This window comes from Mixophyes fleayi, chromosome 1, assembly GCF_038048845.1.
Source record: "Mixophyes fleayi isolate aMixFle1 chromosome 1, aMixFle1.hap1, whole genome shotgun sequence".
Classification (NCBI taxonomy): Eukaryota; Metazoa; Chordata; class Amphibia; order Anura; family Limnodynastidae; genus Mixophyes; species Mixophyes fleayi.
This window is the reverse complement of record NC_134402.1, coordinates 178,039,369-178,052,376: the sequence shown is the minus strand read 5'-3', so window position 1 is coordinate 178,052,376 and position 13,008 is coordinate 178,039,369. Positions and strand designations below refer to the sequence as shown.

The 13,008-nt window shown below is 36.8% G+C and overlaps 1 protein-coding gene across 3 annotated transcripts in view; it reads left to right on the top strand.

Annotated features, from left to right (window-relative positions):
* Nucleotides 1–13,008, top strand: part of BMP2K (BMP2 inducible kinase) — a 127,155-nt gene that overhangs the window by 95,533 nt on the left and 18,614 nt on the right. For all 3 annotated transcript variants that reach the window (XM_075204562.1, XM_075204561.1, XM_075204560.1), the window contains exons 12-14: nt 1,712–1,807; nt 3,058–3,230; nt 5,012–5,172. In XM_075204562.1, the coding sequence (XP_075060663.1) occupies nt 1,712–1,807; nt 3,058–3,230; nt 5,012–5,172 (430 nt within the window). The remainder of the gene's footprint in view (nt 1–1,711; nt 1,808–3,057; nt 3,231–5,011; nt 5,173–13,008) is intronic.

Here is a 13,008-nt window from a genome sequence, read left to right as displayed (position 1 = left end):
TGATGTCTGGATGATAATTTTATCAGCTCTGGCATGAATAATACATTCCCCCAGAGAAAGTAAGTGACTCTAGAGTCTGCTTAGACTCCTTATCAGGTTCTCAGGCCTTAAGCCAGAGAGTGTGAGAACCAGAGATTGCTGAAGCTCCTATCCTAGCTCCAATCAGTCCGGCATCTAGCGCTGCATCCCCCAAATACTCTGTATCTCCTTGAATTTGTTCTACTAAAGGCAACAATTCAGATCCTAAAATCCAGCATTCAGGCCCTCTGAAAGCTGTTCTAAACACCTCTCTACTGCCTTGTTAACCAATGCAGAGGCTGAAATGGGTCGCAAAGAGGCCCTTGCAGCCACAAAAATAGATTTAAGCATGCATTTAAGCATGCTTTCAACCTTAATGGGAATGCTATAGAGGCATCCACCTTAGAAGGTACTTCCTACTTAATTTGCCTTTCTTTTATATAGAGAGGTTTCCAAAATATCTGCAACATCTGTGTCTTGGATGTCCAATACCAGGCATACGGCTTGCATCAGATATTCCACCCCTTGTTTACTATAAGGATTTTCTTCAAAGTATTAAGTCTCCTCTAGATCAAAAACCATCAGCGTCCTCATCCTTCTCTTGGGAGAACTCGTCAGAATGTGACTCGGTTTCACGATGGGGAACTATACCTCTCTTTGCGAGAGGCAGGAGGAGTTGCAGAATCCAACATCTTTTCTATGGAGGAGGAAACCTTAACGAATCCCTGCTCAGAAGTAGCTAGACTACTTGCCCATAACGGCTCGTCCTGGGATGCCTCCATGGGACTTACTGGCTCCTGGCTAGGCATGACCAAAGGTAACACATGTCCACAAGAATCTCCCACTGAACACTAGAGAATCTGTGAAGGACTTCTCTGACAAGCAGTTCTTGACCTGAAGGAAAAGTAAAGCCTGTCTTATTGAGTCCATCAATTGCTAACTACAGTACAGTGGCTAAGTGGTTAGCACTTCTGCCTCACAGCGCTGGGGTCATGAGTTCAATTCCCGACCATGGCCTTATCTGTGTGGAGTTTGTATGTTCTCCCCGTGCTTGCATGGGTTTCCTCCGGGTGCTCTGGTTTCCTCCCACTCTCCAAAAACATACTAGTAGGTTAATTGGCTGCTATCAAAATTGACCCTAGTCTCTCTCTCTCTGTCTGTGTGTATATTAGGGAATTTAGACTGTAAGCTCCAATGGGGCAGGGACTGATGTGAATGAGTTCTCTGTACAGCACTGCGGAATCAGTGGCGTTATATAAATAAATGGTGATGATAATGATGACTTTTCCTTAGAGTGAGAAATCACACCTCCTTCATTTTAGCCATAGGGGCATATTCAATTGCTGGCGGAAACGCCAAAAATCTCTTGCTCCATTATTACGGTAATAGTGAGCGTAAATACCGTTATTACGGTAGTTTTCTCACTGGATTTCAGCGCGCAGCTCCCTGAGCCGCGAGCTGAAATCCAGCTTACTATTACCGTAATAACGGTAATAGTTTTAACGCTGCGTGGACTTCAAAGAATTGACTATGCCCCTTAGAGTAGCTATGTAAACCGAATCATTTGTCACGTGCAAAATAGTGCTCACATATCCATCATAAAAAGTAGCAAAGTGCAGTTTTTCACAAATCAAAATGTATGCAGAAAAAATAGACTGTATTCACTATACTCAATGTTCTGTATTTTATATAGTATCAGCAGGTATATCAACAGCAAATTCTTCAGCAACAATATTTGATGCACTCCCTCTACCAGCAACAGCAACTTCCACCTCAGTATCCAACCATGGTAAGTCAACTTGATTTGAATAATCAATTAACATTTTTTTGTTAATGGGCTTCATATCACCAGTAATGTAATGTAATATATTTCATTTCCAATATTTATTCATATATTTGTAGTATTTTATAAATGGATAATATTACAGCTGGTTACCATATTTACTATTGTCACATACACAAGAAAACTGTGTTTGTAAAGTGCATTTAGCTATAAGGAGAAGTTTTCCTAAACATTAAAACTTGTACATTACAATTAGTAGGTTTTTTACTCCTAGGATTTAAAAACATGTTTTGGTTAGTCCTTCAGTAAGAGAATTATGTTCTTCACCTGATCTCCAACATGCTTTTTCTAATATAATAAAAGCCGTATGTGGAAAAAACACTTGCATCTGCCTTCCTTTTGGAATGCCATGTAAACGATCCAAAATCACATGTCTAATTGAGCCCTTGAAGTTTAGACCCTCCTACATAGCACTCCTTAAACTATACATGAATTTACTTTATACTCTGCTGACCTGCTGCTGATTAAATTAGTAGTCCTGTTCAAAGTTAGAACCAACGAGTAGTGACAAACAACTGTTCGGTATTTAGCAATATGTACATTGTTACTTTCAAATATAAGGTGATTTGAAATGGTCTCTGATCTAGTGAATAGTATAAAATATTTGGCACCATGCTGGCTTCTTGATGTGCTCTCATAAATCTTTAATACGTTATTATGGTTTTCAGTATGGTTTACATTATAACATACATAGAGTGCATTCAGGGTGCTTAATAGGTTCCATAATTTTGGAAAACTATTTGATTTTTAAAGTGGTTGAAAATATGATGTGGGATGCATATAAGATTTATTTGATTTTCGTTGTTTTTGTGTATTGGTTTTTTTTCTGATCACATTGCTTAATTTGGTTTATCATTTATAAAACTATTTATAAAACCTTAAAGGGTCACACTAGTGATAGCCAACAGGTGGCTCTCAGAGCCTTCACCTGTGGTCCCCAGCTCCTTCCTGGTTTATTGTAAAATTTGTTTGTTATAGCTTGATGATGATCTGTTTTTACAGACAAGTGTCTTTCTTTGATTAAATGTATAGTTTTAACTTATTACTGAGATTAAGGGTAAGCACTTTTTAAGGTTAGAGCGCCACACCCTGCGGCTAAAGTGTTTTCGGGATGCCCATCACGGAGTTGCAGGGTTAAAATTGTTTAATTTATGCTCCATGTTACCAGTTCCATGTCTTGTATTTTTTTCAAACAGGTTCACCAGTATCAACAGATTCAAATGCAACAGCAACAGGCCATGCTCCATCATCCGTCTCACCCGACTCAGTATCTGACTTCTCCTCAGGAGTTCACAGCGGCCTTAGTTTCATATGCAGCTCCCCATCCTGAGCATGCGGGACCAATGAGAAACGTGTGTAATACAAACATGTAAGTTAAATAGTGTTGCAATTAATACACGTACTGTAACAAAGAACCATTGTAATAGATAGAACCCACACCTGTGCTGTAAATTAGGAAAAACACACTTTCTATTCATAGAGAAACTAAGCGGTAAAATATGAGATGCTCTGTAAATATTAATAGGCAGGACAATCTGTCAGGATATTTGGACACAATAGTGGTCTGTAGATGGGTGAAGACACTAATAGTCTAAAGGTTACTAGTACACAAAATAAAAAAAAATCTTCTACAAAGTAATTTTGAGGTTCCAGATGGTACAAATGTATACTATATTTTATGTCCCTTGTACTAAAGGCTATGTAATGTAAGCTGGTGATTATTTTATGTTGGTATTTTATGTATTAAGGAAAGTCTACCTGCACTTCTATTGAAGGCTATGTATGAAGGTGATCTATGTTCATTCATAGCATTGATTGACGCTTCACCTTAATGTTCTGCTTCATGTAGTAATTAGCTTGGGTCCCTACCCTGGGATTACCCGAAGCAGACACAGCACAGTGTTACAGAACGAGTCATCTCCATTCATTCATCCAGATCAGAATGAAGAACTACAGGCAGCAGAGGACCATTAGCCACTCAGTTAGGTGGTGTATTCACTTTCTAAATGTGTCGCTGTGGATTGAATCATTATGAATGGAAGAATTGAATCTGCTGATAACTACTTGCAGCTACACTGCAATGAAATTACTTCTATAAAAGAGGCCATGGGCATAGAGGAGGGTTAACAAAATTGGACAATCTTTTAATGTATGTTGCACTCTATAGTGTATAAATAATAATGAATTGAAAAATACAGCTTTCTCTTGTAAATTAATATTGTTATTGTTTTTAATTTAGATTGCTAACATTTTAAAGTAGGAGATCTTAAAGCAGCTTATTTTGTGCAATTATTTCTGCATATAAATATTATTTTTAGATTTGTCAAGGGTGTTCAAAGAGTTGGTGTAGTCAGGCAGGTTTTTTTGTGTTAATGAGGGCAGGGCTGCATGTGACAGGGCAGTGTCTTGATGTGAAATGAGGAATAGATATATAATCAAGAAGTCGCAGGCTAGGAGATACTGGAAGGAACAGGCTACTCATAACAGCAGAGACTAAAGCTTCCCACATACATTTGGCAGAAGCCTCACATTATTAAACACACCTTCTATATGAATTTTTTTTTTTAGAAATCCAACTTGTTTAATTTATGAGAACATAGCACAGGGGTATGTATTGTACTTACACAGAAACATCATCAATTGTGTATCTATATTATAGCTAAAGCACTCCACCTGGTCAAAATGAATCAGTCCTTGATAGATAATGTAACTATGTGTTGCTTCTAACATAGTCCAAAATAAACAATCTCTTTATTGAATGCTTATCAAACAGTGGCAGAACTACCATTGGTGCAGCAGGTGCGATGCAACTGTGCCTATGGAGATAATGGGGACTGCTGCACGGGGAACTAGCAACATGTGGGCCCTGGTTCCCTCCTCCCCGCTTTCCTCCACCGGGCCCACCGCTCGCTAGTTGCGTCTCAGCTAACAAATTATGCCGCATGAGGGAACCTAAGAAAATGAGATTTAATTTGTGAACGTCCAAGTACTAAGACAGCCGTTTCATATGAAGATCTGCAAGCTCTTTGATGTGTTTTTACTAGTATATGAATATGAAAATAGTACTTTCATACAGAAGTTTCCACATTTTTGTACATGACACTAAAAGTACTTTAATCAATATTAAAACATATTTGCTTAATATTTCAGACCTACAAGTGTCCCGGAAAAAGAACCCGCTTCAAGTTTACAAAAACCGACCGGCAACAACCCCCCCGATATGTCTGGCTGGAATCCATTTGGTGATGATAACTTCTCCAAGTTAACAAAGGAAGAGTTGCTGGACAAGGAATTTGACCTCCTCAGATCAAGTAAGGGGACACTGAAGGCTTAATTTGCTTCACAATAAATTGGACACACCAAACTTTCAGTCAGAGGTTGCCCTGGCTTTTGGACCACAATTAAACACACAACTTCTTTCTATGTGTCTGAGGGGCAACATTGTGTCCTGGTTTATTAGGAAAAAAATGTGAAAAATTGTCAACTGGGAACAGCCATTGATTGTATTGTAAATGAGAGCTCTTACAATAAGTACAAGGAGGAACTGTAATGTGTCCTACTTGTTATCTGCTTTTTAAAAAAAATATATTATTGTTATTATTATGTTAACGGGTTGTGTCAGACCAGTGATGCCCTTTGACGACGCCTAAAAGAAGAGTTGGTCCTTTTTCACATTATGTTAATGTTTGTAATGTCCATCTGATTTGTCTCTGCCACGAAGAGTCAATTCCTTGTCCTCAATATGGTTAAATAAACCTGTTCATCTCCACTCTTGTTTGTTTTGTTTGAACGTGCTAACACCTTCTCCTTTCAACTTAGACACATGAATAGTTAATGCTACTTTGTCACAAAACAATACATATTATCGGCATTGGTGCCAGTTGCTTTCACCTGTCTGTACTCACTAACCAGATCACACCCACTTACATGGTATCATCCTTTCTGAAAGTGTTCAGCAGTGGACTGCATTCATCGAATCCATCAAGAGTTGTTACACATTGCTAGATTCACAGAACCCCTTACAAAACCAACCTCCAACGTAGCATGTAACAAAAGCTATTATAAAATTTGTGTATTTGCTAAAGGACAGAATAAGTCAAGATACCAACATGGTCAAGATCCAGGTCTTTAAAAGTACAACTACAGTAGTCTCAACACATGGGTGGCAAAATGGGAGCTTGTATTATTTTAGTATTCCGCACTTCTCAAATATCTTTCGCTCCATTTCTAGCAATACTGTAAAAATTAAACAAACAATAACTAGGTTGTAAATAATGTAATATGATCATGTAAAATATCCACTAAAAAGAATTATAATTAATATAAATATTAATAAAAGAATAAAAATTAACATTAGTACCTCTTTTAAAGGACAGTTGTTTAATTTGTAGATTTACATTATAAAGGGTAAAAGGTCAGTTTTATATGACATAGATCAGTGTAGAAAGTAAGTCTCTCAGCTGTTTGTAGGTTTGCCCACTTGATGGCAGCAAAGTCTATCCATTATTGTTTTCACTAAACAATCAGCTTCACTTAGGTAGTTACTTTATTATTATTATAATTATTATTATTATAATAATAATAATAATACTGCATGTGAAATGAGGACCAAGATATTCTTTTTTTCATACTTTGTTGAATTGATCAACCTATCGGTTTTGATATATCTTCCTAAACTGCTAAATTTGCATTCTGCATTAAAACCATTCTCTTTATGCACCTTAGTTCAGTTCGTTCACAATAGAACCTTACATGAGCATGTCAATTGCACCTGTACACAATATATCTTCATGTTTCTTGTTATATAACTGTAATAGAGTAAACATATATTACTGCAAAACTATCTTAAATAAATGCCACCCTTTGAGAAAAAAAGCCGGAAAAATGTTGCTTTTGTATTGGTCTGTTTCCAATCTATCTTCTGACGTGCAATATTTGTAAACTTACAATGACACCCGCCACCAGGAGCTATAAATCTCCCTCTGCAAACACTAGTTTGGTTGTTTAAGGGCTATGACGTAATTGACTGGAACAGTATGGAAAAGATGTAAATACATGCAGAAGTATTGGGCAAGTTGCACAATTAATATTACCATGGGCAGGTGCATGCTTCCTAATATAAATGTACAGTTCTTATAGGAAAAACAGTCAGCGCATTCGTGGTAACACAGTGAAAACAACAGATAAGGTCACATTACCTCTATTATTTATTCTACCTGATTCAAAACTTCCATGGCACAGAAGTCTTGAGACCTCAGATTTTGATAATCTGCTGGTGGGAGTCAGGTGGACCAAAAATAATAAGTATACAATACAGTAGTGTTATGTAAAGTAGCCCAAGAATGTAGTAGCTAAAAAAAAGTACTTCATCATTTTGATATTCATTTTGATATCTCCATCTCCCCCAGTTGGTCCTTCTGTCTCTCACCACCCCTCCCTCTAGAATGTAAGCTCTCATGGGCAAGGTCCTCTCTATCTATTGTCCCATGTTTGTCTACTTGTCTGACTCCCTCGTTTGTCCTATAATGTCTTTTGCTGCACTCTGTGAGTCCCCATAGCATTACTCACACTCCTCTGTGCTACTTATATGTATTACATCCTCTATTTGTTAATTGCTTCTGTATCCGGCGTTACTGATTCTGTGGAGCCTTATGAATAAATAATCATTACCCTAATAGAATGGGGTTTTCAGTCATTGCAGTTTGTTTGTATGTGACTTTGTCAGTCAAAGAATATTGTAAAACTTGTGAGGTCCCCTCTGAGAATTCAATAGGAATATTCATATAGATTTATCTAAACTGTACAGTGTAAATAGAATGGCCATGAATGTAGTGTCCATTCCATAGTTAAACTCTACCATGTAATACATGTTTATGTTTATTACATGCAAGATATAATGCAATATTGTAAAATATAGCATGAAGAATATATTACACAACACTATTACTAAAAATGTATACCATATTTATTAAATACGCGTCTCTAAAATTGTTTAATGTTAAACATCCTTGTGTTATCATTAATGTATTTTCACTTCATATACTTACTGTATGTATTGAGACAGGGTGATCTGCAAATAAATAATATTATTGTATATATAAACCTGTAGGTACACTACATTTTCATGGTAATTTAGGTTTTAATCAGGTTTATTTAAAATTGAAATGTCAGTTCTGAAAATATTTTGCTTTGCATGTCTATATTTAGCTTGGTAACATGATTTCACTAAGTCTACTAACAAAATAATGTGGTTGCTTTTCCATGTATGAAGTAGGATTAGTGTGTGAAGTCCTGTCCTGTAGAAAATAGGATTCACACGTTAAACTCCAAATGCTTTATTTTCACTAGTTCACTAAAACGAACAGCATAAATGGGAATAGGTTCCTATAACTGTTTTACTTTATTTGGGACCTAAAAAAAAAGGTGTCTGGATTTAATGGCCTGAGAAAACTTCAGGACACCTGGGTGTCCCTATTTTTGCTTTAAAGATTATGGCAACGCTAACAGAAGCAGACAGAGGTAGCATGGTTTTTACTACTAAGGGAAGAGAGAGGCTATGCATTACTAATTAATTGTGTTTACTGCAATGACTGTGTTTAAATTTAACAATGTAAAGGGACACAATGGGCCTGATTTACATTCGGACGGAACCTGCACGCAATTTGCATTTAATAACCAGCACGGAACATAAGTGTAGTTCCGACCGTATTCAAATCCAAGTGGATCTCGAGATACTTTTCAATTTGAATCTGGGTGTAAGTTTGCGCTGCCTAAACGTTATGTGCAATAGGTGGACAGACAGAACAGACTGCAGTAGACACACAAGCGTCTGCTCACTAAAAGGTCACATTAGAACACTTAAAACAAACAAACACTCATTATAAAATAAATAAACAACTCTTAACAGTACAATCATTATTAAAAATGTGGATTTATAAAAAAAAAAGTTGTACATATTTTTTTACATTCAAAGCATCTTTAGTTATGTATTTAATGTGTACTGTACAATGCATGTATATAGTCAATCTTCTTTGCAGACACGTGTTCTGTGCTAGCTAGCAGCACGCACACTTGTAGTATATAATATAAAGACTATGCCATGTTATACGAGACTATCAGTCTGCACTTCCACCTGCCTTATAGCTGGTACAATTAAGGCACCAGCTCTAGGGCAGAAACACAGGACTTGTCCGGCCGCATCTGTGTCGGAGCGCCCTTACTGTCTGTTGAGCCGCCCCTTCTCTCCCCCATTACACCTTTCAAGTCATAGGTAGCCATGTTATTTGCGGTCAGACATGAAGTGCATGCAGTTGTGTTCATTGGGGCAAGTTCGATTTCTGATCATGTGCAGCGCTATTTCACGCAAAATATACAGCATGCAAACGAACTTACGATGAACATGAATCACGCCCAATATTTACATATCTATGCCCCTATAAGCAATATATATTTAGATTTTATAGACTTGTTACAGACCAATACATTTGGTTAAAAAAAAAAGCTGATACTCAATTGCATTGTAGGAAAATCAGCCCATATATCTTCAAAGTATCTTATGAAGTTTAATATCCGGTTAATTGAAAAGAATTGCTGCACAGACTTTATGACTATCCACTGGCCATGTCTAATAAAGTGATACTTATTTTTTATTCTTTTTTTTTATATTTAAATCTAGATGACTTTCATTGCAATGCCATTGACATTCTCATATATATATATTTTTTTTACAATCAACAGTTATGTACATAGAACTTGATGGCAAAAGTGACATGCCCATCCAGTCTTCCCTATTTGTATGTGTTTTTGTTGTTTCTGTTACCTTTGTTTTGGTGGGGGGGTTTTTATATATATTTTAGATTTATGTACTTACAACAGCATTATGTTTGTCCCACATTCTTGAATTATTGTATACATCCCCACCACAACTTCTGGGAAACATGAATACATTGGTCTGTCTGTAAAAAAAAAAAAAAAAAATTCAAAGTATTTCCTCTTGTTCGAGGCATATTCTTATATTTAAGGGTATTTCCTCCCCGAACACCTTTGGTATATTTGAATATTTAGATCATACCAGCTCTGTCTCTTCTCTCTTCTTGAACTCTTTCCCAATAAGTTTTGTTATCATTTGAGTAGCCAGCTTCGGAATTTGTTTTGTTTATTATTGTATTTTTGAAGACCAGTCACCCCGAATTGTATACGTTAATTAAGGTTAGGCCTTACCAATTACCTTTATTCTGGCAATATAACGTCCCTCTTCCTGCTACCAGTACCTCTTTCTATACAACCAAGCTTGTTTACCTTTGTTATCTGAAACTAGAACTCCAAGGTCCATTTCCTCTGTTGTTCACATTACTTCAGTTTGTTCTGTATTCTGCTTTTCCTCAATCTTTCCTAGGGCCTTTAGCTTCTATGCCTGTCTTTACTGAATGTGATATGATCGTTCTGCCTGCAAACTCATCCAATAAAAACTTGAATGGTATTAAGCTATTGTATAACTGTACTATAATGTAGTGACTTTCAAACTTGGAGATACACCCTGAGGGTCATTTACAAAACATATTTTTGGATTGCAGAAATGATATAACACAGTTATTGTCTGATCTAACCTTTGGCCCTCTCCCTCATGAAATTGAAAAAGATTTATCTTTAATTCTTCCAATGTACTACTACTCATTTATCTTTTATGTTACCCGCATACATCTAGGTTGTATATACATGATCCATTTTTTTTATTTTTAAAACTTTGGTTTAATGGCTCAGAATTATTTATCTAGACTGGGCAAACACTATCCTTTAGAAAGTAATGTATAAGCTACCTTTGTGATGGTGTCAAAATCTGGTCCTTTAGCGGAAGAAAAATGGTCTGCAAACCCCTGCAAAATGAAGAAATCCAGGCTGTTTGCTCTATAGAACGGCAAATACCGTATTACTCTATGTATTAGAGAACTGATTTGTACGCAGTTACTACGAGTACTAATAGCTAAGCAATGTTGATACTTTAATAACGTATCCTGAATATAAAGTTTTTTTTAGTTATCCTGTTTAATTGTTTGAGTATCAGAATACATAATTGTGTACTACATGTGTCAGCAATACAGAAGATTGGGAAGGACAAGAACAAGTGTTCAAATATTTATTTTTAAACTATGTAAAAAAGCAAATTATACTCACCATTAATTTAATTTCCTAGAAGCACAACATGGCAGCCCTGATTACACCTTGTTCAGCTGAGTAGACAACCCTGGAACATATATAGTGTGGCTCCTCCTTCCATCATTATGTTTCAGAGACCTTTTGGGAAGTTACTCAAATATAAACAGGTAACATGAGAGGAAATATTAGGGCTACCATGGAGTACTTCAAGGAAATGAGAAAATGGTGAGTATAACTTGCTTTTTTGCTCTTCAGCCTCCATGGCAGCCCTCACAAAAGGGATATACCCAAACAATAACAGTGTGTTTTCACAAAATCAAGCATATGCAATATTTTATTGATAAATTGCTTGAATTTTCCTTCCAAACTGAGCTCCAGACAAAACTATGACATCCAGATGGTAATGCATGGAGAAGGTATAAATAGATGACGAGCCTGCTTAATTGCTGAAGCTTGAACTCAGGAGGCTGCCACTTCCCTTGTGGAATGCGTCCTTAATACTTTTTGCATCTCACATCTGATCCTCTTATAAGCTTGTCCTCCTTGCAAGTGTGTCTTTGGGTGGGACTTGCTTTTAACATGGACCTTCAGAAAGTACAAAGAGATGAACTGCATTTCTGAATTAATTTGCTCTCGATAGACATACTCATACGTGGTCAAAGCAATTTTGGTATGTCATCTTTCCTCACTCTCATAGGTAGGGTTTGGACAACGATACGGAAACAAAATTTCTTGATTTGATGTGAAACTTGGAAACTTCCTCAGGCAAGAATGCAGGATTTGCTAGTAGTACTACTTTATCAGTGTACACGTTCAAAAACGGTTCCACGCACCATAAAGTTTGAATTTTTACCACTCTTCTAGCAGATGTGATTGCCACTAATAATAGTACCTCGAGTGTGAGCCAATTAAGTTAAATGTCATGTAAGTGTTCAAAGGGTTCTCATACTAGAGCCTCTTCCGCCACTGAGCCTATTTTCACACTTTTTGGACTGGTGACATTCCCACATCAATATCCTTAAATTGTTTGTGTAATACCCCCACAAATTATACCTTGTTTGTTTCAAAGGACTTTGACCTTTACAAAAATACCATTTGTATGCTTATACCTCCTGGCAAAACAAAACCTAACTCCAAATGGGCAAAAGGTGTTTTTTGTTTTTTTTTTTACATTTCAAGCGAGTGAACTATATGTATATGTGTATGTATGTATGTATGTATGTATGTATGTGTGTGTGTATTCTTTTCGGAATGCTACCATGAAATACCTTCTGGTTCTTGCTTTGGCATCAACTTTCCTTTCCAAAACAACAAAAAGCAGGATTCTACACAGGTTTTCATAACAAAATCTGCCCTTGAAACTTATCATGCACTTTTTGTTTTATTTTATATTATTGTGCACATTCTTGCCTGAAGTGCATAAAATGTGTAGGCATAGTATGGGCAGTTTTTGAAAAGTAGATAGCCTGCAGCACAAAATGAGGATAGCCCTGAGATTATTGAATCTCAAAACTTGTTAATGCTTCCTGTAGTGTCTGGTGTTATTGTCTGGTGATTACCAGACATGAACTATGACGGGGCACTGAGTGTCTAGGTGCCAGGATGGGGGAGATATGTACATTGCAAAACGCCTACCCCATCCTGAGCTCCTCAGCAGGTTTTGTACAGTAGGGTGTTATTGTCTAGTGATTACATGTGATCATCAAAGAATAACTTAAGTTTGTTTTGAACGCCTGGATGGAGATCTGTGCCCTTTTACCCCCATCCCTGGACTAAATTATTTATGTAGTGTAGGGGGTTGTTTGGTGATTATGCATGATCACCAGAAAGTAACTATTAAGAGGGGCATGTCTTATTTAAAAGAGAGGACTCCTTTCTTTCACGCAAGGGTGCCCCTGAGTTTCTAGGTGCTAGGATTAGAGAGAGATGGCACTTTTAGTTTCTCGCCCCCAAATCCTGAGATTCCTTTAATATTGAATAGTGATTGCTCAATC